The sequence below is a fragment of the Martes martes genome (assembly GCF_963455335.1).
Source record: "Martes martes genome assembly, chromosome: 7".
Lineage (NCBI taxonomy): Eukaryota > Metazoa > Chordata > Mammalia > Carnivora > Mustelidae > Martes > Martes martes.
Window position 1 is genome coordinate 126,583,170 of NC_137894.1, and position 25,999 is coordinate 126,609,168.

The 25,999-nt window shown below is 43.2% G+C and overlaps 1 protein-coding gene across 10 annotated transcripts in view; it reads right to left on the minus strand.

Moving 5' to 3' along the window:
• The window catches only part of NRXN3 (neurexin 3), a gene marked incomplete at both ends in the record, with an annotated part of 1,490,367 nt that overhangs the window by 1,092,029 nt on the left and 372,339 nt on the right, over positions 1-25,999 (minus strand). For 4 of the 10 annotated variants that reach the window (XM_080809449.1, XM_080809437.1, XM_080809438.1 and 1 more), the window contains 2 exons: positions 8,676-8,837; positions 14,699-15,000. In XM_080809449.1, coding sequence (XP_080665575.1) covers positions 8,676-8,837; positions 14,699-15,000 — 464 coding nt within the window. Of the gene's footprint in view, positions 1-8,675; positions 8,838-10,761; positions 10,807-14,698; positions 15,001-25,999 lie in introns of those variants that run through there. The other 6 variants (XM_080809443.1, XM_080809442.1, XM_080809436.1 and 3 more) reach the window with 3 other exon arrangements.

The following is a 25,999-nucleotide window of genomic DNA, read 5'->3' on the forward strand; positions in this document are numbered from 1 at the left end:
CACCAGAAACTTCCACCTAAGTCAAAACAGACCCTTCACCAAGACTCACTGGAGTATTTAAATAGTTTCTTCTTTCCTGACTAGCTCCAACATCCAATTCCTTTACCCCATCTTGTTGATGAGGACATCACAGAATGTATTGTGAAATACCTTGCTGATACTTAGCTATGCTTTCCTGAGTTGTAAGTATGGTAACAATATGGAATGGAAAGGTGAGTTTGGTTCATGGGATATGGCTTATTTTCAGAGTTTCTGATGAATGACTGTGATTCTGCTGATCACTTTTTTCTCTTCTATGGGCTCATACCTTCTATTAATAATGCACTCCAAAATTTTTCCCAGATTCCAGTGAAGCTCACAGGCCCACAGTTTGCATTATCTATACTTTTTTCCATATTTAGCCTTCAGGAACCTTCCCCAATTTCTACCATTGCTCAAAAACCACAACCGGATTTCAAAAAATCTTATTTACAAACTTTCCCTGTATGCTGGGATATCATTCATTCAAGTCAAGAAATCTGAATGAATGCGGAGCAATTAGGTGCTTTCTAACAGCCTCTGATATTAAATTTCCTACCTTTGTCTATCTTGTCCTGTCCAAATACCTGTCCTGTTGTCAGAAAAGGGGGGTAAAATGGGAGTAAGAGGAATTCTTTCACATCACTTAGGGCTCTATGTTGCAAACGACAGAAAATCCAGCTCCTGCTGGTTTAGACAAAAGAAGGAATTACTCAGTCTTGGCTGGAAATCAGGGGTACTCTGGTTTGAAGAATATTTGATTCAGGGCCTTAAACATGTCACTAGGATCTAGTTTCTCTCCATCTTCTGGCTCTGCTTTTCTCCATTCTGGCCTCATTTTTGGCCTCTATGTGTTGGCAAGATGGCAGCCAGAAACTCAGTTTTATATCATCCCAAGTTCTAACCCAAAGAAAGGAGAACTACGTCCCTATAGCATATAAGCTAAAGTCCTGAGCTTGTGTGTCACAGATCCAAATGGGGTTAGGCACCCGTCTATGAACAGACTAACCATGGCCAAGCCACTGGAAGTCTCTAATTGACTAGAACTCACATGCTCACCAAGGCAGCCAGGAGAGGACTCAGTGCCATTGAACCACTGGATTGAAAATGAAGGGGAATAAAAACTTTTATTCAAAAGAAGGAGAAATGGATACCAAGTCTAAAAAAAAAAAAAAAATGCTCACCATATCTATTTCTCCAGCAACCGCCCATTGACTATTAAGAGCAAACCACACTTCAGTATTTTTATTCTGGCACTAATAAAAGAACCACTTTCTGTTTGTCACAGCACAGCAATACCAAATATCCTCGAAGGTTCAGCCCTCCTGATACTATTCCTTTTTTACAGCCTTCCTGGGCTAAGTACTCACACCCTGCCCCACCTGTGAAATAAACCTGTTCTTCACAATTCCCAGCAACTCTTCCTCTGTAACAGAGTGCTATGCTCTCTCCTACCCATTTCAGTTCCTTATAATCTAAGAGGTAATCTCTTTTCCAGAAGAGCCAATTTATTTGCTTTACAAAAACTGCATCCTTAAGCTGATGCATATGGCATTGCCAATATTTGATCCTTTTTTTAATCGACTGCACCCCCACCAAAATGGCAACCTCTATGGTCAACCCAATTGGCAGCTCCTGAGAGAAAGTTTCTCTCTTTTCTTCTTCGGCCACAGCTTCCATTTCCTAGTCTCTGATTCACGTTTCCACTTCTTTCTACCTTGTTGGAATCTTATCCTTCTTGGTTTTCTCCTGTTTGTATTGGTTCTTCCCTTCTGTCAAAGCACGCTTTCCCCCAAACCTACACAGTGCTCCTTTGCACACCTTCCCAAGAGTAGGAAAATAAATCCCACCTTGCTATCCAAAATGTAATAAGCAATAACTTGTATTTCTACATTAGAAGTTCTCCACAGTAGTGTGCATTTGGTTTAGCAGGGATCACCGCTCTCACTTTACAGATAAAGACATGGATGTCCAAAGAGACCATATGATTTTCTAATCAGCGTCAGAACTGGATCTGGAGGCCAAGTTCCAATTCAGTTGCTCTTTTTGTTAAACCACATTGGACTCTTTTAACTTCTGCAGTTTTTAAATTGCAGAACCAGCAAAGAGCCAGTCTGTGGTTCCTTGCCAGATCTAATCAATTTGGTTTCATTTAATAACAAATAATAACATGAACATCTGCACAGTGCTTTACAGTTTATAAAGCACCTCCATTTTCTTAATCCCATTTGCTCCTGACATAAAAATGCCTAAAGTAAGTATTATTATCCAAGCAAAGATGGAGGCTAAGAGCACTCAAAAGACCTGCTCTTACTACCACAGCTGGTAATGAGTGAGTCTAGACAAGATTCAAACCCGGACTCGTGTTTCTCCTCTCATCTTCCATGCTGACTCAAAAACCCTCGCTTGGTCTCTGCTCACCCTGGGGCCATGCAGTATTCTCAGTGCCAGGAAAAAGGGGATTTTTAGTCCTGATGCCATGACCTAATTTACCTGATTATGAACAGGACAGTTTATCATGGACTGGGAAATCAGGAAGGAAACCAACAGAAGAGGTAGAAGAGTAAAGAGGTAGAGAAAATGAAAACAGGGGGCGGAAGGGGAAAAAGTATAATGAGTGAAGAAGCAAGGACAACACAAAAGAAAAACCAGAAGAAAAACTGTGATAGCATAAGAGAGAGCAGCAGCAAAAGACAGTGAGACGGGATAAAATGAGTATATTAAAAAAAAAAAAAAAAGCAACAACAAACACATTATCCCAAAGCCCGCAGGTGCTAGCAATTCAAATAAACGTATAGCAATTAACAGAATTAACACAGCCTTAAATAGCTTGGCTCACCAGATGTGGACTCCTATCAGGGTTCTATAAAATGTAAAGTTATTACAGATTAAACCATTAATCATCTGTTCAGAGACTATCTCTGGCTGCAAAATCCCATTCGGTTTTAAATGGCTAATAATCACAAAGGGATGTGGGATGTAATGTGCACAATGATGTTCTACCCAATCCTTTTTCCTTTAAATATGTGTTCCATGCTCCCGATTCTCCTGCTTCTCCCTCCTCCCCCACTAGAGACTCCATGAGGAAAGCGACGTGAGAGAGACCAGGCTGTCCCAGACACCTCAGCAGCACTGAGCTCCTCCCTGGGCAAATGGGAGATGAAAACGGAGAACCAACATACTAGGGGAGAAGTAACAGACTGAGGAGAAAGGAGGTTGGTGTGCAAAGAATCAAATCAAGCAACAGGAAAGATGTAGGAGGATACTGTGATGGGCTTGAAGAAGTTCCCTCTCCCTGGTCCTGAATCTGACAGAACCACTACCATGACCCTCAGTCCAGACTTGGCTTTCCTCGGGTACCTTGGGATTCATCCAACAATAACAGCTCAGCAAAGCCAAGGACAGAGGAAAGGAGAAATGTATATCCTGACAGTGAGGGGCACTGGAAACTGAAACGGGAATCAGAAAGAAGTGCTGTCCTATAGAAATTTTAAGATTCTGAAAGGCACTCTCCAGGCTCAAGGCCATAGTCAACGGATCAACTCTCCCAACCCTGCTCTCCAACTTCCTAGGGCAAAAATAGACACCAGATGGAAGTAGTGGATGAAGTAACTTCAGTTCTCAAGTAATTTAAAGCCTGATGGATAAGATACCAACCTGACTGTGTCATTCTATTACTTACAATCCTTCAATAGCTCCCTATTAACCTAGAAAATAGAGTCCAAGGGTCGAGTATGAGATAAACTTCTCTATGACCTGGCCCCTACTTAACTTTGCAGCTACGTTTTCAAAATTCATCATCTTATAAATTGTGCCCTGAAATGAGCAAAGTGTGAGTTCCTCACCCACACACTTCTGTGAGTCCTATGCCCGTGACTTTGCTCATGCTGCCCCATCGTCCCAGAGCTCCACTCCCTCCATTCTGTCAGGTTCATTTCTGTTTGTCTTTGAGACCCACATTAGCTCCTCTACAGACCTTTCCTGAACCCCAGAATATATGAGTCCTTCTCATATATATGTAGTGAGTCCACTACACTTGTGATTGCCTCTTTCTACTAACCATCTTTTATTTAAATTATCTCCACATATCTGTCTCCCCTGTGTGGTCTCTAAGGTGGGAACTGCATCTGATTCATCTTTGTATCTTACTTAGCACGGTCCCTGGTATCCTGAAGGGTTTTAGGATTTATCTGTTGATCTAAATTCCACCAGATTGTAGAGCTCCATGACGTTAGCTCATTCATTCCTTTATTTATTCCAGACATACTTATTGAGTGTTTTTCTTTTGTTTGTTTGTTTGTTTGTTTTTACACCAGGAACTCTGCTAGATTCTGGGGAGACACCTGCGAGCAGAAGAGGCCTTTCTCATCACAGAGTTAGCTCACATTTTAATAGATGGAGACTGACCAAGGTCGAATACATGACCAAAGGCAACAAAACAAGGTAATGATTGAGGGCGGGTGGGGTGGGTTTCTCCACTTCAGAAAATGAAAGGACTTTAGTGGGGCAAACCTCAGAATAAAGCTGGTTTTCCTCCTGATCCTGACTTGCTAATACAGGAGATGTGGACATACTGACCATGCTAATATTTATAAGTGCATGGTTATAATTGTATTCATAAACTGTTTATAAGGTATTACATAATCCTTCATAATAATCCTTATAGCAATATACACATGTCTGTATGGTTTTACTTTTGTGTATGTGATTTCATGTAAGAATATAATAAAGTGCCTCTTTATGTTAGGGAGGAAACAGACTCAAATAGGATCAGTGGTTTATTCCAGGCCATGGAGAAAGTGACAAAGCTGGTATTCCCAGATTTTCTGACTATAAACCCAGTATTCTTTCCTTTATACAATGATATCTCTGTCAAAGACTTTTCAACCCTGTTCTTCCTAGAGGAAGTTCCAACCCGCTCCTCCTAGCCTTGCCGAACCTTTCTAGATAATGCTTCTCTTGGATCAGAGAGCTAGAAAGTTCCTGAAAGACTCCGCTGTTGCCACGTCAAGATGTTTTTTACTGATCCCAAGAAAGTCACATGGTTAATAGTGCCTAGAAGCATTTATCCAAATTATTAGTTTTATAAACATGTTTATTTACAAGATTATGTATGTAAACATAATCAATTGGCAAACATGTGATTTCACTCAGCAAATGTTTACTAAGAGCCCACCAGATGCTAGGAACCATTCTAGGAGTTAGAAACCCTCAAGACCAAAAATAAGACCCACACGTTGAAACATGGAACGCTCATGGTGGCTCAGTCAGTTAAACGTCTATCCTCGTCTATGGTCATGATCTCAGGGTCCTGGGATCGAGTCCCATGTTGAGCTCCCTGCTCAGCAGGGGAGACCGCTTCTCCCTCTCCTTCTGCCACGCCCCCTGCTTGGGTGCTCACTCTTCTCTCTCTCTCTCTCTCTCTCTCTCTGTATCAAATAAATAATTTTTCTTTTTAAAAAGGTGGAAACACGACAAGGAATAAGACGCTGAGCTGGTAGTGTTCAAGTGCACACAAATCTTGTATTGATAACCAGGATGTGTGGAGAACCACGATGGTCTGAGGACAGTTTGGACAGCCTTTGCGGCAGCTTTTACAGCAGTAGGAAGCTAGGACGTGTGCACCTAGGCGAAAGCCATAATCATTCTGCTCAACGTGGAGCCAGAACTCAACTTTTGAATAAAGTAACTGGAGTTCCAAAGATACCAGTACCCCACATAAGGTTACCTGCGATCTGGAGGAGAAATTCTGAAGTCCTTTTCCCATGCCCCCATTTTGAAGAAAATAATACATCAAAGTGCCCAGCTCAGCTCAAGGCAACACAGAGCCACAAACGGCAAGCAAATAACTGGACACTGTTCTAAGGGTAAATAGTCAGAGTGGGCGTGCGGGACTTATCAACGAGAGAAATCCCGACCCAGCTGGAAGCTTCCACCGTTCACTATATCGTCAAAGACAAATACCAAAAACAAGGGAATTTCCCAGAGGCGCCCTACAAAAAGTGAACTGTAAGCACTAAGTAGAAAGAAAGAACATTCCAGGACTACACGAGACTCAAAGTGATCTGTTTAGGACACTCAGAGGAGAAAGCTTCCCAAATCCCTTAGAAACACCACACCATGGGTGCCTGGGTGGCTCAGTGGGTTAAGCCTCTGCCTTCGGCTCAGGCCATGATCTCAGGCTCCGGGGATCAAGCCCCAAATCGGGCTCTCTGCTCAGCAGGAAGCCTGCTTCCCCCTCTCTCTCTGCCTGCCTCTCTGCCTACTTGTGATCTCTATCTGTCAAATAAATAAAAACACCACACCATATGTAAGAGAGATGGGGGTATAAGTTAACGAGGTTCTCATTTTCTTACCATTTCCCTCAGCATGCGCTGGACTTTCTTTTTTCTGACTTGATCTGGGTTTAAAGGCAGATTTATGCTGCTAGCTATGTATATATTTTTACCACTATGAACTAATTATTTCTGTTATTGACATCATTTTTCATAACTGCCTTTAATTTTTCAGCTGTTAAGTAATACTTTGTATAGGCTTTTGAAGCTTTCTGCTCCCTATACCTGGGCAGTGTGTGCGTGTGTGTGTGTGTGTGTGTGTGTGAGTGTGTGTGTGTGTGCACGCGCATACAGATTTTATTTACTTTAGGTTTTGTGTGGATGGAGCCATCAGAAATACGTCTGTGTTTTTATGAGGTTTGTTCCGAAATGTTCAGGAGCATCCTTCCTGGCTGATCATATGAAGTTGGGAAATTGTCCCTTTGTCTCAGAATACGTAATTGAGAGATGGTTCAATAAAACCGTGTGCAAGAGAAAACAAGTTCTAGAGCCACCCCTAGATCCTGTCCAGGAGAAATCCTGTCCACACTCAGGGCTCTTTTACTAAAAAAAAAAAAAAAAGAAAAAAAGAAAAATACATGTGCCCTCCACAGCAATCGATGCTTCATTCATCCCTGAGCCACGTCCGTGGTAGCAGAATGTGCGTATCTCTTTCTGACAAGAGTACAATTCCAGTGTGTGTGATTTAACACTGTTTAAACGTCTTTCAGGGTTCATTAGATGCTGAGCAGTTTATACCTTTATTCTACCCAAATGGGAGTAAATCCCAGAGAGGCAGAAGCCTCTCTGTCCACTGCAATTCTGTCAGGAATGACCACTAGCACCCCTGCAGCCAGCGGAAGGCTAGCTAACATTCAGCAGAAAGAGGAAAGCCCTTCTGGAGTTCACTTCCATAATATGTCCTTTAGATCAAGAGCAATATGGAGCTGTAATTGGATTTTTCTCTCCTTTGTCATGTCTCTCCTTCCCACCCCTTCCTCTCAACTCACACAAGGCCCAGCTCAAGTATCAATTCTTCTCTGAAATGGACTTCCCCTTAAAATATATGTTTCCTCTAATTCTACTCATATCATTTAGTCCGTGGCACTGAACACACAGTGTCCTGAGCCGTACTTGTTCACCTCCAGATCTCATCTCCCTTCCTAGATTATAAAGTCTTCAAGCACACAGACCACAGCTTGGAAAGAGCCGCTACGTTCAGTTACAATACAAACACAGCGCCCAGTGATGACTCGATAAAGGCATCCATTCCGGAAATACTTATTGTGCACCTACTATGTGCCAGGCATAATGGACCCAACTCCTGACTTGACACAGCTCACGGTCGAGTGGCGTGAATGAGCACGTGTCCATACCCCATATCATACCCCATATGATAACCGATGTCCAACGAATTTCAAATAACGACAATCAGAATAAAACCTGTGCCCTGAGCGGAGTCTCATAACATGTCACCAGGGATCTTTATCTCTAAGAAAGAACACTGTTAGTTTCTCAAGGAATTTCCCCAGGGAAGGGGTACAGATATCTCAGGCAATCAGGCTTAGCTTAGCTTAAACAAAAATGTGCAGTACACAGCTCTGATGTCACAGTATTCTGAAAGAATTCTACCAAATCAAGTCTGATTCTTTTTGCCTCAACAATTGACCTTAGAGAACTTACACTTGACTGAAACTCCTCTGCTCTCAGACAGAGGTCTCAACACATCAGCTACAATAGTAATAAATGAGTAATGGCAAAGCCCCACTGCTTTCTCACAGCTGCTAGCTTTCAGGGGATAAAAAAAGAAAAAAGAAAAGGAAAAAATCAGTCTTCTGGGCCTTAATGTTACATTCTGAAAATTTTCCTTCATCTCAAATAATGAGACTCTTGGGAACACCAAGCTTGGCAAAGGTAAAATAATACATATGTTATGCTTTAGACAAGACACACCATCACAAGTTGAGCTACTTTTCGCCAGAGCTTCCCTACTTGCCAGTCAAGTATGAAATCAAACTTTACAAGGTGTAGTTCTTGCTCTATCAGCGTCCTTTCATCTCTGTTATTTCACGTAATTTATAAAGCACCGCCACCTGTGAGATACAATTCCCCATTAGGCAGATGAGGAAACAGAACCACCAGCCATGTAAGTGGCAAAACCGAGGTCATGCAACCAGCTTAAGTGGGAACCAAAATCTAGGACCTCACTTCCAAGTCCAAAGTTTTTTTTGCTACAACCTATGGCCTCAAAGACTGCATTAGAGGACAGAGCCCTTCACTGAACTGGAAATTCATTTTTTTCTTGGGACAGTCAACGAATTAAAGAGAGCATGTGACCTGTACCTCTTTAAGGCAGCCCATGAAGTTGTTGCTGACAGGTGAGCCTGGCAAGTCAGCAGTACTTGGGCTTCCTCCCACGTAGAAGAAGTCGTCCGAGCCCAGCATGGTGTAGTCCTCTTGAGTGTAGCCCGTCGTGGTAAGGATGCCATCCACAGAGATCGTCACCTGATGGAGGGACATAGGGACAAAAAAATCCCAACAATGACTTTACGGTCCTACCAAAATCTGGCGGCTTCCCCTACCTGCGGCGTCACTTTCATTAATATTTTTGGTGAGGTAGTCTTTCTAATTTGGTTTGATTTTGGTATGTGCAGCCAAGTTCCATTTTCTGGTCTGCCTTCCCTGCGACCCAAGCCTCCATCATTCCTCTGCAGACTCTCAGGAGACTTCGGGGGAATTGTCAAGAACTTGCTCTACCCACTGCACTCTTTACTCAGTCAGGCTAGAAAATGGAACCATCCTCAGACGACATCACTTGTCTCAGTTCATTAGTAAAATGACTGTTTATTTTTGGAATGACTGTTATTTATGGTGGTAGTGAGAAACAGCAAAGGAGACATTGGACAATGGGGTTTGTTAGGGTTGGTCTTTGGTGGTGGATGGTTTTTTTTTCCTTTTTTCTTTTCTTTTTCTTTTCTTTTTTATTAGTTTCTTTGGGGGCTCACACCACGCTGACAAACATGCATTCGGGGAGGGAGGGAGAAGGGTCTCGTTTCTGATACGTCATGGATGGTACATGCCATGAACTACCCCAGGACTCCAACCCCTGCCCTCCCTTCCCTGCCATCACCACCACCAAGAGAAGAAATGACCCAAACCAAAAAGGCAACTCTAACAAAAAGAAAGGAATATGAGGCATAAGAACCGAAATAAAAATAATAATAATGCCCACAGGGAAAAAATAGCACCCACACGCCCAACATCCATGAAAGGAGCAGAGGGCAGAGAGAAAAGATGGGGCCTCAAAGCGTGCACACACCATACGCTGACACACCCATGCGAAAACTATCAGAAGCCAAGAGAAAAGGCAGAAGAGAAAGGGCGGGGAAGTGGGCAGAGGTGAGGAAAACCAAAGGGAAGAATCAAAATCCACTTCACACTTAACATGCGCTGAACAAAGTGGAACACAAGATGGAAGTAAAATCAAACAACCAAAAAAAAAAAAAAAAAAACCCCAAATAATACAAAAACAAAATAAAACCACTCAAAACTAACTAAAGGGTTGTCTCTCCCCTGCCTGCCACCTCCCTCACTAAAAAAAAAAAAAGGAAAAGAAAAAGAAAAAGAAAAGAAAAAGTCCAAACCCAACCCCAAAATATATGAAGGATGAGAGGAGAATGAAGAAGCGTGGAGACAAAAATGGAGAGAGAGAAGAGCGTGGAACTGGGGTGATGATCGACAGGTTGTTAGTAATGAGGAGGAAAATGGGGAACACACTCTGATGCCCATGGGGAAATTCACAAGACAGGAACATGCCATGCAGAGTCTGTACGGAGAACACACTGGCCGAGCTCCCTCTAGCCACGGTGGGGAGTAAGGTGAAAGCCGGGAAAGGCAGAATAGAGGAAGTCGAGTACTTTCCTCCCCAGATCACCTGTGGCAGCCGTGGCCACACCAAAGGGAAAGAAAAATGGGCTTCAGGAGTGGGGAGGAGGGAAGAGCGAGGAGGAAGAGTGAGAGGGGACAGGGGGACATAGAGAGAAGAAAGTCCTCAATAGAAATCCTATTGTCCCTAGTCTGTAACTTGGAAGTTGCAAAAGAAGGAAACAAAACAAAACAAATTTAGCTAAATGGGGAATCTTTCTTTAAAAAGACATTTTTTGGGGGGGGTTAAAAAAAAGAGACAAACTGGAGAAAAGGAAACTGTCCCAACCAAACTCCTCCAAATACCATTTCCAGGACAGGCACGTTACCCTTCCGTTTTTATTTTTTCTCTTTTAACAAAAAAGAAAGGCTTGCATTTAATCCAACAAAAAAATTTTAAAAGAAGAAGAAATGAGTCTAAAGAGGATAAAAGGGGGGTTTGGGAAGGAAAAGGGGGGCAACACACGGCAAACCCAAAAAAAGAGACAATAAGAATGATATCTACCAGACAATGTAGTTTGTTTACCATAGCGTGTCCGATGCCTGAGTGCTTTGCGGAAAAGGGGGAAGAAAGGAAATTAAAAATTGTGAACAGAACGATTGTTAATTAAAAAAACTAAAAACAAAGATGAGTCGTTAGGGTGTTAGTACATTAGTCGGTTAGTAAAATGACACATTGCATGAATGATCTTGTGTTAGTTTTTCAAAAAAAAGGCACCCGACACAGAAAAAGAGAGTGGGGAAGACAATGAGACCAGGACTCTATGGAAAACCTTGGCAGCCAGGGCAGAGCCAGGGAAGGAGCCGCAATCCACCCTGTCACTGACCTCCCCCTTCTTCCCAGGACCGCTCAGACTGGACCTCACCCCAGTTAGAGTCAGCGTCATACTTACTTTCCAAGGGCTCTTCTGAATGAACACCATTTTCCCTTCCCACCCTCTAGCACATACACAGCCCACCTATCCTGAAAGAAAACACCCCTAAAGTTCATCATTTCACATGGAGACAGACAGAGCTAAAATACCAATATTCTGGGGACCTTTTTTTCCAATATCTGACTCTGACTACATGCATCGGTGATTATGATCTTCAATAGAACAACCACCACAACAACAAACGTAAAGCATGTACGGGTTGCCTCTAGCATCGGAAGGCGACATGATGTAGTTCATTCTGGGTTTCCACAGGTGATTAAAGATCCATGGCTCTTTTGATTTTGTGTGGATGCGTGCAGCAGGAGGGGAACATTCTCCTCTTTGCTTTCCTCTTGGTCAACAATAACTGTGCTGTCCGCGTGCATCAAAATAGTTGGAAGTCTTCTTTATTTCCCATGTAGTTATTATTTTGTTTTCTTCGCCAGAATGCTGCCCGTTGGAATCACTCTCTCCCCATTCCCCTTTAGCAAGTGTCTTTCAAGCTTTTAAGCAATTTCTTGTATGTGTAATAGAGAAGACTGGCAGATTAAACATGATTAAAGAAGCCCTGCGATTTGTCTCCTCTGATTATTTTCAAATGCTAAATGGCCAACACACCCTGGGCTGGGAGGCTGGGAGGCTAGAAGACTGGTAACCCCAGTCTTGTGTTTGTGGTTTCACTAAAGTGGCATTAGAGGTAAAGCAATTCACATGAAGGCAATGCTCAAGGTCATGGGTTTTAAAACAAGACCAAAAACAAACCCAGAGAAACGCATCACTACCTTGGTCCCTTATCCCAGGGACAGTTTGGAACGGACAGTTCACACTCCTTCCTTTAATCAGAACCACCGGGAAAGTAGCTAGCCTTGGTCCTGACTTGTCTCAAAGGTAGAACCAAGACTAGATGACCAAGAAGGAAGGAATGGGCCAAGTTCTGCTCCATTTAGTAATGAATATTCCAGGAAACTCCAAGTAAGCATTCTCAGATGAGTTTTTGCCACTGAAACCATTTGACCTTACCAAAAAAGTAGATGAGAAAGTCATAAGCTCGTTATCAAATATTTATGAAGCAATTTACAGTTTAATTGAAATAGACAGGGGCTTCCAACCCCTTCAAATATCTCCTACAGAAGTAAAGAAGATGTTATAAATGTATTTTTAATGGCCAAAATAATAATCTTAGGTGATTCAGCACAGAAAGGATTACATTTGCAAAATCAACTCTGCTTTTTGGAGATTTCCTTCTCTTTCAATAAACTGCATTTGGATGCAAAAGTCAGTGGGGATTTCAATGAAGACCCATTTTAGGGACACTTTCTCTATGAGATTCATATTCCCTCTGCCAAGAAATGTCCCCCAACACGCTTGGGCCTCTGTCACCTTGTCCAGAACGGAGAGCACTGCTTAGCAGCATCGTTGGTAACAGACACAGTCACCTTCACAACAGAATACTCAGCCTATAAATCGTGCGCATGTCACAGTGAGTCTAGCACCCAGACCATGGAGGAGCTCATAATCCTTCTGGAACATAAGGTGCTTTGCATATTTAGCCACCACACATGGCTAGGGAGGATTGTAATCACCATTTCACAAATGGAAACTGTGGCGTGGCAAGGTTAAATGATTTGTCCAAGGGCACTGAGGGAGCTGGGTCTTAGAACTTGGAAGAGAAACCCTCCAGGGTTGCCCTCCTCTGCTTGCTCTGACCAAAACAGCACACCCCATGTTTGAAGAACGGTTTCGTTTATCCCCCGCCCAGTTTAAAGGATGGAACTGGGGCCCAATTCTATTTTAGAAAAGTATTTTAGTAGAAATAAAAGTGAGTCTTTCTCCAGCTAATCGCAATTGTTCTAGAAAGGCAAGAGAGTGTACACAGTGGGAGAGAAGCAGAGAAACAGACTGGTTGGCGAGCATCACAGCCTGACCCTGCTCTCCCCTCCAGTAACTAAAGCCTAAAGGGTGGTACTGTGCACCTGCTAGTCAAAACTTGCAAAAGGTCATATTTTCCTTTAGGGTCTAGTCTCTGCAGCTCAAATACACCGCGCCCTTACATGTTAGCAAATGGAAATTCGACTTGGGCCCTCCTGACTACTGAGTTAAGCTGAGTAAGTATGGATGGGGGATTATTAAAGTAAACATTAACAATTGGATCATTTGGCCTTGGAGTAAAAACAGAATAATGACTCAAAACTGTCCAGTCCATGGGCATTAAGATGACTGGAGGCTCCAAGACTTGCGTGATTTGGTAATGTCACCACAGATAGAAGAGAATCTCCCAACCAGGTAGCTTCCTCGGCATGCTTAAGCATTACAATGGGTGCTTTGAATATTGTGTGTTCCCAGTGCCTTGTGAAACTTCTCTGTTCACTTAGCAATGCTAAGGAGTCGCCCTTTTATGAAACAGAAAACATATGCAAATATCTGTCCATTCTGCTGCTCTCACATTTACATTAGAAAGCATTAAATCAATCATTGCAGAAGGAAATCTGATAAGCAGTCTCTGGAAATCTCCATAATGTTTTCTGATTAATAAAGGATGAACCCTGTCTAACTGGGTTTAATGACAAAAATCACAAGGAGAAAAACCAACTGTAAAGAGCAACCCAGAAAGCGGCATCAGCACCGACCTTGACTTTTATAGGAAATGCTTTTCTTCTTCATTGATGTGGGCTGGTGCGGTGTTACTGTTATTATTGTTGTGACTATTACTATTCATTATGAGACTGAAAACAATGTCACTTGGCTAAGGCTTTCTGAGAGCGTTGTCACCTGACGGAGTTGCCTGCTTAGAATCGGCAAGCGATGGGAGTTCTCATGCCCGAACAGAACCAGGAAAGGCTGCTCCAAAGTTGACTTTTTTATTTGGGTCCTTCCACTTTCCAGGCCTCCCAGTCAACTGAAAAGCCTTAGAGATAGAGACCGGGGCAATAAAGTAGGACTACCGCACCAAGGAACAGAGAAACGAGGAATTCAGAAAGATTCCAGCTAATTCTACAGGTTATTGTAACGACAGGAAAAAAAAAAAAAAATGAAAGCAGGGGAGGGGTGGTAAATTAAAAGGACGAGAAGAAGGAAGACTTTTCTGGAAGGAATTAAAATCATGACATCATGGCAATGGCTAACTTAATGAAAAAGAAAAGCATATATTCAAAAAATGAGGAAAATCTAGCAAGCTACAGAAACAAAACAACATCCCTAATTGAATCTGACAATAATACAAGATTCAAATGTAATTAAGAAAATGATAAGAAGGAAAGCAGAATAAAAGGAAAGTATTTATAACTTTTATTATCTACACAACTGAATTTTTTTCTGAAAAGAAAAAATCAAGCGTAAGTGGAGAACTGAAGGAGGAGAAGAAACATATTTTTATAATTTTTCCTTGTGAAACTGCAAAGACCGGGGAGAATGTTAGGCTTCGACAAATCCAAAGCTATATCTCTCCAGCTCGCCCAGCACCTGCTTCACAAACCTCCGCCCCAGCTGCCCTAGAGCAGCCTCCGGGCACTCTCTCCCCACAGCCATTACCTGCCGGAGGTTACGCGTGACTTTGACATCATGCCAGGCGTTGTCGTTGAATTTTCCATTCACTGGCTCCACGATGGCCTCAAAGGCCCCGGACCCCAGGTTAATGACCAAGGAGACCGCGCCATCCTTCAGAGCCAGGTTGACATAGTCGGCCGACTTGCCCGTGTGCAGGATGAGCCCATTCCGCTGCCAGGTCTTAAAGGAGAGGGTGATTTCATCACTGCTGCTCTGGATCGGGTTCTGAGACAGGTCGTAGCACAGGTACTCGGAGCCTCGGAAAGTGGCCACGTTCTCCTCCCGGGCTGTGTGAAAAGGAAAGAGGAAAGCAGTCACCACTTGACTGGCATGAGTCATGTGCGTGCAAATAACAAGGAGAACACGGCCCCTCTGGTCAGTGCCTCCCTGCCACGGAGTTGCTGTCCACAGTCCAACTCTTCTATCAGACCTGTGTCTAAGCACCAGGTAAACCAGGAGAGACAGCAACTGCCGAGAAGCCATCTACTCTCACAAGTGTGGAAGACCAGCACAACGGTGTAGAAGAGCTTGCTGCATTTCCCTCCCATTTTCCCTGAAAAAACCCAAGGAAATTTTATGCAAAATGGTAGAGTGAAGCTGATGTTGCTTTTGCTTCAATGATGGCTTTTAAATGCTGTCAAGAGCTGGTGTAGAATGGATAATTAACTGTTCTGACAAAGGGTTCTTCAGCTCTACATTCCCTTTTATTGACCAATAACTACAAATCAATTACCCTGAAAGATCTGGCTCTAATTTCCATCCATCAACAACCCAGCTAACTTTGGTTTCCATGGTAGAGTCCTGAGCCCAGTGGAATGATGAGGGAAAGGGGAGAGAACGGAATTTGGTGATACACTTTGACAAGACAGCAATAGCTCCCTTTTGATTCAAAGGGATCTCTGCTCTGAGGTCTCCTAATTTAGATGTCCCTGGTCAGACCATCCTAAAGAACACCCAGGGTCAAGACAGCATTCCACTGGAGTATATATTCTCTTCCAAGGCCATATCCCGGGATCCTCTAATTTCCTACCCAAGGAACCCCAGGCCTGTTTGCAGGGCTTCTGCAAGGCTCTGCCCAGACTCATTTTCCAACAGCATAGCATGCCGTTGGTGTGCATACCTCAAGGTCTGAGCACGAGCAATGGTGGACCATTTGCAGGGAGTTAGACAGAGCTGGCCACGTGGGCATCCATGTGCATTTATACCAAACTCCTTGCGGATACAGAATGGAGAGAGAGGTGGAAAGAGGAAGGGGTCAGGCCACAAGCTGACAGCCAGAGGGCCTGGTTCTCCTTGTGCTAGTATTCGCCAGTGCAGAACACTGAGGAATCCAAAAATTCTAAGTGTGTACCTGGCTTACCAGGTAGTTTCCAAGGTATATTCATCAAAGGAATGACATGTTTTGTTTAATTATTTTTTGATGTAATTTATAATTTCAAAACCCGGCATATGGACTTTCATTTGTCCCCCGGACAGGCAGCCTGACTGAGAGTGGCCTATTACATGCACATCAGGGCTGGCCAAAAGCTAGTGAATCACCTAATCATGAAAGGAAGTGGGCAACAGTACAAGGTTGGGTAGGCAGCTTCCCATTACAGAGTGGGGGCTACTGAATAAGGTTGAGCAAGTTCTATTTTCTCTTCTAGAACTACACTTCAGCCTTAGTAACCAAAATCAATTCCACCTCAACTTAGATTCTATCGACCATCACAGCCCCTGGTAAGTCACTTAAGTAAAATAAATATATTCTCATGATTAAGTAAGAACTGGAGAGGAATCGCTCATCATTTGGGAGAGATGACCACCCACTACAGACTATATTAAACCAATTATAGCAACACGATAGCCTTAAAACATGAACCTCAACTTCGTACTCCAGAGATGTAGAGATCAGGCTTATCCTGTGTATTCCAGAGGGTCTCAACGACAGGTGTGTCCCTGCATATTTGTTTGTGTGCATGCCTCTGCATACACACACACATACACACATACACACACTGGTATAAGCAAAAGGGTCCTGTCCACATATAAATGACCAGAGTGTCATATATATATATATATATGCATAGCAAGTACTACTTGGCACATAACCTATCTCTGATGCTTTTTACCAAAATAGCCAAAAAGATAAAATCATGAAGCAGCAATTTGATATCATCTCTATGTTTGAAACAGATCTATCCAACCCCCTAGTGCCCTGTCTGTTGTCATGATTTCTCATTTCTGAAGAAATGGCTTTGTGAAAATGCAACTGGATGAGCCTTTGTTCAGTAGACCAGGAGATGAGCTTGACCTAGAGTAAAAGACGGCAAATCCAATGAAGTTATCACCTTTAAACTCTTCTCCTATGGATGAAAATGTGCACAGAGCCAACTACCATGCCCGTCCTCGGTGCCACATGTGCTATAGTCATGGGTGTCTTCTATAAACATTTAAGTTAGACCTTATGTGCCCAATGAACTGAGAAAAATGAACAAGGAAATGAATACCTCTAAAGAGATGCCTGAATTAATCACGGAGTACCCTTCAAAGGGGAAAGGGTGTACACAGAACAGTAAGGCTCCAGGATACTATTTGATGTGCTATATGGTGCCTAATATTTGTCATGTAATTAAACCAAGGAGTCTGCAATAATAATATTGGAACTTATAAGGGATTTTAGAGCTTATCTGATTTCTTGCCCCCCTCCCTTTTTAACAAGGATGAAACTGACAACTAAAAATAAGCGTTGTCCAAGATCACACAGCTGGTGTTACTCTAGACTTCCACTGCCTATCTGGACTTCCGTCTCAATATTCTTTTACCCATCACTTTGCATGTACCACATGTTCCTACTTTACTATAGGGCATGAATGATTCCACAGAACCATGCACTAACTTACAAACCATCCCGAACCCAGGATAAACTGAACCAGAAATTTACCTCCCCACCAACCCTACGAACATCACTTACTCACCAAAATAATGTTCCCCTTTCCTCCCTGGATGCTGGGTGTGTTTAAAGCAATAGAAATTGTTTTATGTGGAGGCCACACAAGAAAAATGACATCATTGTAGAGAAGAGAATATCAATAAATAAAAAAGAAATAAAACCAACGTGAGAAATTGTCTATGTAAATCAGATGCATATTTATGCTAATCCCCATGCAAATTTACCAACAAAGATTTTATGTAGCTGAGCACGTCCCTTTGCAAGTAATCTAAGGAAAATGCTGTAACCATACACAACCTTCCCTATCTCTTCATTCAATGATGAATTTTCCCAGTTTGCCTCTTCCCTAGGCTGGAGGAGGCTACCAAGAGCAGCATCACCCCAGATGTTCTTATCTCCTCCACATGTCAAAATGTAAGAGACACCTGAAAGCTACTCTCTGAGTCACATTCTAGATAAGCCAAATTGTAACATTTTTAATGCATGAGACACCTTCCTCCTGACTGTATGGAGAGGAGAGGCACTGACAGTGCATGACCCGGTCTTCAAAAGAGCAAATGAGGGGCACGGAAGAAGAAAGAGTGAGAACCTGGAAGAAAGCATTCCTTTGCATATTCTCACAACTGATTTCTCCTAAGATCCCAGCCTGTCTTAATTTCCTTCCAGGAGCCAAAGTGTAAGCACTGTCTTGTCACCTTGAAAACCATACTCAATTGATAATGAACATAACTGAAAGGCACAAAACTAAACAGCGACACACATTTCTAAGCCCATTCAATTCTTCAAACTCTCCATTAGAAGAATGTAATATTGCCCCAAATTTGTTTCCTATAATTAGTGTTTACACTGGGAAAGAGGTCGAAGAGACGACGCAGTCACCTTGTATGTATTCAGGCTAAACAGGTAGAGACAATGGACGCAGGGGATTATGTAACAGAGTACACAACAGCTTAGCAGAAAGCTCCGGCTTGGCAAGAGGGCACACACGGGCATGGCTGATGGACTGTTTAGATCCCCTTGAATTATATCACCCCAAAGTTTACAATCAATTGCATAAGTGTTAAAATAAAAATGTTATTCTCGCTGCACGGAAAGCCATATGACAACAAATCATTTCCCCATTATTTGTAAGTGTCCAACTGATTAAACACGAGATGCAATCTAGATATGTATAACCCAAGATTTTAAATCAGTTTGTATAAGATATGTAAAGTACTGATCTTTCAAAGGGCTTGTTAATCCAAGTACTATATATAAATAGCATCCACAAGCATTTATTCAATTCTATTTTCCACTCTCTCCCCCCAAAAAGACATCCAGCTAGTGATTTATATAATAATATCTCCATTTCTCTGAGAAATTGCAAAGCAGATTAAAATATTCAGTGTAATATGTTTTTACCATGCAATCTAAGAAGTGTGGAGAAATGCATATCACTGTTTAATTGGGTCTGTGGTTTCTGAGAGTGTGATGTCTCGGGCTTTGACATCAAGAAATTCGGGCTTTTTTCTGAGTATTATTATTCTGAAGATTATGAGGAACCACTGTACAATTCCACTCAAAGGATGGATGGGGTCTGATTTGTATTTTTTTTTAAATCACATAATCTTCTAAAAAAATTTTGCAACTCAACTTATGTTGGGTTGAGAGTGAACTGAAAAGAAGAGCGAACTGAAGGCAGAGAGCCCCATTAAAAGATGAGAACACAGCACCTGAGTGGCTCAGCCAGTTAAGCAACTGACTCTCGATTTTGGCTCAGGTTATGATCTCCGGGGCGTGAGATAGAGCCCTACATCAGGCTCCAAACTCAGCTCTGAGTCTGCTTGTCCCTCTCCCTCTGCTCCTCCCCTGCTCCTGCTCTCTCGCTCGCTCGCTCGCAATTAATAAATACGATTAAAAAAAAGAAAGGTTGAGAACACATTTGAACTACTTTCCTGGGGGTGCCCAGACTGGTTCAACCTGGATGTTGATACCCTTCCCAAGGAAGGTTTGCCTTTTGCTGGGCAATAATGGAAGCACACGGTTCTTAGGAGAGACAACACAGGAAACCGAGAGACAGAGGTACTGGCAAACCACAGACCACAGGAGGAAGCCAGAGTCTGCACACTTAGGATCCAAATGCAGCCATGGAAAACCAAGGACCAGAGGTAAAGACTGAGGGACAATGATAGAATGTTAGACATGAAAGGCCTCAAGGGAGAACACGTCAGGTGTGGGGAAAGGAGGATTCTAGGTCCGTTTGCAAATACAGTGCAGTTTCTTAAATGCCATATATTTCCAAATGCTTTCTTAGTTGTTATTTGCGTCTCTCAATGCTCTGCAAGGCCACTTTGCTGGGATTATGCCAAAAGGAGGAACTGGAGTCACATAGTTTAGATGGGTTATCCAAGACCCTGAAAAGCATTCAGGACAGTTCCAAAACCTTAGTCCCCTGATTCCCGTTGCATTGCATTTGCTCCGATGTCATATCACCCCCTGGCCAGGAACTCAAACTCTTGAGCGGATACATAGCCCACCCCACCCCCATCTGTTCCTACAATTGCAAGAAGTTCAATGGTTCGAAAGGAGACACCACTAGCCATGGCAGAAAGAGTCCTCTCAGGCAGCAGGAGCCCAAGCAGAGGAATGGAGAGGGGGGCTGGCTTCAGCCCAGAATTCTCTAGCAGCAGACTGGAGAAAGCCAAACTGGGAAGATCGCACTCTTCACCTCCATCAGAGGACCTTGGGAATGGAATTTTTAGACACCACTTAGAAGAGCCGATGAAAATGCCAACCCCTCTGGAGGGGCTGTAACAACTGGCCCTGAACAGAACACCTGCTATGCTCCAGAAAGGGAGTACGGAAACCAGCTGCCTGAGGCCGCACCTCGGAGATACAAGCAAAACCGCGCTCAGCTCTGAATCCTTTGTCCTTCAGCTGGCCTCCATGCAGCAGTGCGGCACCCAGGCTAAGATGACCCTTGTCGGTTACCCTGGCCGGGTCCACCCTGGAGCTCAGGGGGCACCAGCAGACAAGGGCCGCTGCTGCCCTCCCTGCCAGAAAAAGGGATGGCCTGCAGTCCTGGGGCCAGTCTGCTGATGCCTTTCCCCAGATGCACGCACACAGCAGTCCGTCCTCCAGTGGGGCAGCCGCTGCGACAAGCTTCAGGTTCTCCAACTATAAAATGACATATCGTCCACCTCTTTCGGACACTGCTTCCCAGGCAAAAAAAGAAAGAGTCTTGATGGTGACAAAAGCAGCCCTGGGCAGGGGGTACACAAAGCAGAAATGAACTCATAGTGAAGTCCCCAATTCCAGAATTCGGGACGCTGCATATGCACTCAATTTGGAAAGGTGCCTGGAGCTGACACAGCCACTGGATAGTTTGCTGGCGAAGGAACACGGTATAAGGCAAAAGTGAGTTTGTTCTTACACGATTCTGTTCCCTTTCCATGCAACCTGCCAAGAATCCAACATCCAGATCAAGAACTCCCACCTCTAAGGGATCTGTGGGCAAACTCCAAGTTAGCGGTTGGGCTGTGAGATCATCATATTTGCAAAAACAGGGGAAAACAGAAATTGTTTTACCACAGCGAATCCTATTACACATCACCTAATGGGACTTCCTGCTAGAACTGGAGGAGGGACATGCAGAATAAGAAAAGCAAAAAACTGTACCAGTAAGTGTCCTCCTGGTTCTTGCTGTCCCCTTTCCCTTACAGTGTGTTTTAGGGCCAAACAAAGCATTCAGATAGATCAAAGTGCAGAGCCATCCCCCAAGGGGAAACGATGAATCCTTTACCTGCCACATCCCATCACACAGGTATTGCAAGAGCAGAGTATAGCAGCAGATAGCAAATTGTGTCGCTATGAGCAATTCCGGACTACAAAAGAAAACACACAGGAAATCTGACCTCCTGGAGCCATTTCCAACCCTTATCCTCAGACTCTCTGTAGGAAAGATGCAACAGAGAAATAAATGGACTTTTCCACACTGCCTGGGTCACTCACTAGCCTGCAGATGCTTCTTGAAAGTGATGAGAAGGAAAACAGTAAATCAAGTTGTCACTTGGAAAATAAACAGCTAGCATCCTGGCGAGGGAAGCTGTCTCAGTCCACAGAAGAATGGCCTGGAAAATCACGCTTCACTGAAATCACTAGAAAGCTAATGGCATCCTGAAGACGGCATTTCTCTTGATTGCATTACAGTAAAAGTTAAATTTTCTGTTCATTTAAGGAATGAGAATTTACAGGTGCCTGCTACGCACCATGTGATGTGCCCAGTGCTGACGGCATACCAGCCACACGGCAACCCTGTGAATAGGAATAATTAGCTGATACTGTACCGAAGAAGAGAAATGGTAAAGCTAAAACAACTCGAATGCCCGCTAAGTGCCAGGCCCTGGCCTAGACTCACGTGAAATGGGGCACCCTCCCACTGTCCAGGGTAGAGTGGGACTTCAGACTCAAGGACTCAAAGAGGGTAATGATGAAGACTTTGACTTGGATAGACCTGTTCTGGCACTTACCTAATCCTGTGAAATCTTAGCTCATCCCTTAACCCTTATTCTCTCTCCCTCAGTTTCCTGTTCTACAAAATGGGAATCACCAGAGTGCATATTTCATAGAGTTGCTGTGAAACACCCATCAGATAAAGTCCACGGCCCAGATCCCAGGCACAGACTTGTTGGCTGTTGGCGGCAGCGGTAAGAATGCACACACAAACAAGCAATTACAATTCAACATAGTAACTGTTTCATTGGTGATACTGCCATGCAGAAGAAGAGATAAATGACCCTGAGTGTTAGGGAAGACGCCACACAGGAGGTCAAACTTAAGCTGTGTCTTGAAGTATGAGTAAGAGTTCACCATACAAAAGAGGGATGAAACTCTAGTTAGAAGAAACACCATATTCACTGGTATAATCACTAGAAAAGCACAGGGTGTTCATGGAACAGTGAGAAGTTCAATGCGTAATGGGCAGAGTAACAGGCACATGATTGCAGGCTTGGGATGAGGCCGGAGACTGATCTGCCCTATCTTGAGGTGCTGGGGATGGAGGATCAGCAGAGGAGAGGAAAACTGATGCTTGGGAGCGGCACAACTATGCCTACCTTGTATTGACTGGGGTGGACAAATTGCTAGAGCGATAAAGAGGGATCCAGGAGACATCTCCAAAGTAGAATGGACATTGCCAAGAAACCTTGGCCTGAGGTAGTTGTGCTGCAAATGGCCACCTACCCACTGAAAATAACTGGTGTATCTTCTTACACTGTTGGTGTGAATGAAAGTTGGTACAATCACTTTGGAAAACAGTGTGGAGATTCCTCAAAAAATTAAAAACAGAGCTACCCTATGACCTGGCAATTTCACTACTGGGTACTTACCCCAAAGATACAGATGTAGTGAAAAGAAGGGTCATATGCACCCCAATGTTCATAACAGCAATGTCCACAATAGCCAAACTGTGGAAAAAGAGCCAAGATGCCCTCCAACAGACGAATGGATAAAGAAGATGTGGTCCATATATACAATGGAAAATTACACAGCCATCAGAAAGGATGAATACCCAATTTTTGCATCAACATGGACAGGAGTGGAGGAGATTATACTGAGTGAAGTAAGTCAAGCAGGGAAGTCAATTATCATATGGTTTCACTTACTTGTAGAACATAAGGAATAGCATGGAGGACATTAGGAGAAGGAAAGGAAAAGTGAAGGGGGGGGATCAGAGGGGGAGACAAACCATGAGAGACTGTGAACTCTAAGAAACAAACTGAAGGTTTTAGAAGTGAGAGGGATGAGGGGGATGGGTGAGTCTGGTGGTGGATATTAAGGAGGGCATGGATTGCATGGAGCACTGGGTGTTACATATAAACACTCAATCTTGGAACACTCATCAAAAACTAATGATACTGTATGATGACTAACATAACACAATTGAAAATAATAATTGATGTAAATGCTGTACATTTTATTTTCTCTTAACCACCTCATCTACAGGAGTCAAACTATAATTATGTTTCTTCCACCACAGGCTTTTTATTTTCATCTTGGGACAATCACACATGGATTGAACACAAACAGTACACTCTGTTTTATAGAGGGAACTCCATTACCCTGTCCCTTCAACTCCTTAAGAACATTTCCTCCCCATTCTCCAGAACAGAATGGATTTGCAGTAACACTTGGACCTTCTCTCCTTCATTCCTCCAATGAGAGAAGTGGTTCATCTGCTTGGTGGCACAGTAAGGGTCTGACACCCATAGCTCCACATTTCTTAATTAGGTGGTCACTATTCCTACATGTCCTATCTTTCTCTCTCCTGCAGATCTGCCCTTCCTCCAAGGACTGAGTTTTCCTCTAGGTTCTCCCATGCAGCAGACCTGTCAGAGTGGACTCTGCCCCTACAGAAGAAGGTCTGTGCTTTTCCAGCTTTTCTCCCTAGGCCTAATTGGTTGAGTTTAACCCAGGCGGGAAATTACAAGGAAGCCCAATTTGGCTGCAGATCAAAGCCACATTCTCCAGCACAGCTCTACCAGTAAGAAAACAGGTATCTGGATCCTTGACCTGACCACCAATTTGACTCTTCTGTCTGTTCCTCAATGGATTCAGAATGTTATGGCTGTCACCCCAGACAACAAGTCCTTGGACTGCTTTCAGTCTAGGAAAATAACTGACACATCTGGAACCACACAAGGTCAATGACAAGCAAACATCAATTCTAGCAATAACTTTAAAGCCAGCTCTATGCCATAGTGTTTACTACGATACATTTCTTGAAGTTGCATGGAGGATACAGGTGATTATAATGGAGAAGAATTTAACGCTGGTTGCTCCCCTGGAGATAAGTATTAGGTTGAGGTTTGAAGTTTTTGTATAAAAAAATTACAGAAAATACACACACTAACAAATCGACATACCCCCTTGGACCAGTCCAAAAAGAATCATCTAAATGTTTATGTTTTCTTTTCAACCCGCTTCTTTTTCAAAGTTACACAATAACTAGGGCAAGTGTACTAGAGCCCCAAATGCCTCTCTGTGAGACTAGAGTCCATAGACTTGATGAGGACAAAAAAAAAAAAAAAAAAAAAATTAGTAGGGATAGGGGTGTGTGGGTGGCATAGTCGGTTAAGCCTCTGCCTTTGGCTCAGGTCACTATCCCAGGACCCTGGGATCAAGCCCCATGCCGGGCTCCCTGAGCTCAGCAGAGAGTTTGCCTCTCCGGCTCTACCTCCCTCTCCCCCACTTATGCGCTCTCTTGCTCTCTCTCTCTCTCAAATAAATAAAATCTTTAAAAATATTAGTAGGGACAAAAGCTGGAGAAGAGAGGATGGAAGACTGTAGTTCTGATACAAACAGAATTAGCAACAATGAGAAATACCCACTGTGATTCTAGAGCAGGAAGCAGATCATCGGAAATGACTTTCCTTCTTACACTGGCACATATATTGACCCTAACCACTCCCCAAATTAGATGCTCACTGTAGCCACACATAGTGTTCAGAAAGGAAGTGTAAAGTCATGAAAGGTTTACAGAATTTGGGAAAACTCACTCAAATATTAAAATATTTAGAAGCCAAGCGCCTGGGTGGCTCAGTCAGTTAAGTGTCTGAATCTTGATTTTGTCTCAGGTCATGATCTCAGCGTCATGAGATCAAGCCCTGTGATGGGCTTCACACTCGGCAGAGTCTGTTTAAGATTCTCTCTCTCTCCCTCTCCTCTGCCCCTCCCCTCCTGCTCACTCTGTCTTAAAAAAAAAAAAAAAAAAAAAAGATATTTTGAAGCATTTCAAAATATTTAATTCTGCCAAATCGCTTTCACCCAAGATGAAAACAAGAACCCACCATAACCAATCATCGTGCTGGCATCAGAAGAAGATGCTCTCTCTAATTGACCTCTGGCCTCAGAAGTTATCTAAGTCACCGTGTTGATGAAACCAACCAACTTCAGTATCCAGAAAAAACAAGACAGTTTGGTAGCATGTGAAACTTCCTACCGATATTTCAGGAGCTCAAATAGTTCCTGTTCCTAGAAGAGGAAAGGTGAATCCAGAGACTGCCAGGCTTCCTCTGGGTGATGAACAGGGAAGTATAAAGTGTTAAAGATTTTTACCTAATGTTTCCTTCACTCAGCCCAGAATATATAAAGAATACTGAACATAAATTGGCGGTGGCCAATAAATTTCACCCCCACTAATTCGCGCGTGCGCGCACGCGCACACACACACACACACACACACACACAATGATCACTAACCATTATATATTACAGCCCTGTTCATATGTAACAAGAATAGAAAAACACAGAAGCAATCCATAATCAATTTCTGGTAGCATCTCCTTCTGGAGAAGGAGAGAAGAAAAGGGAACCCG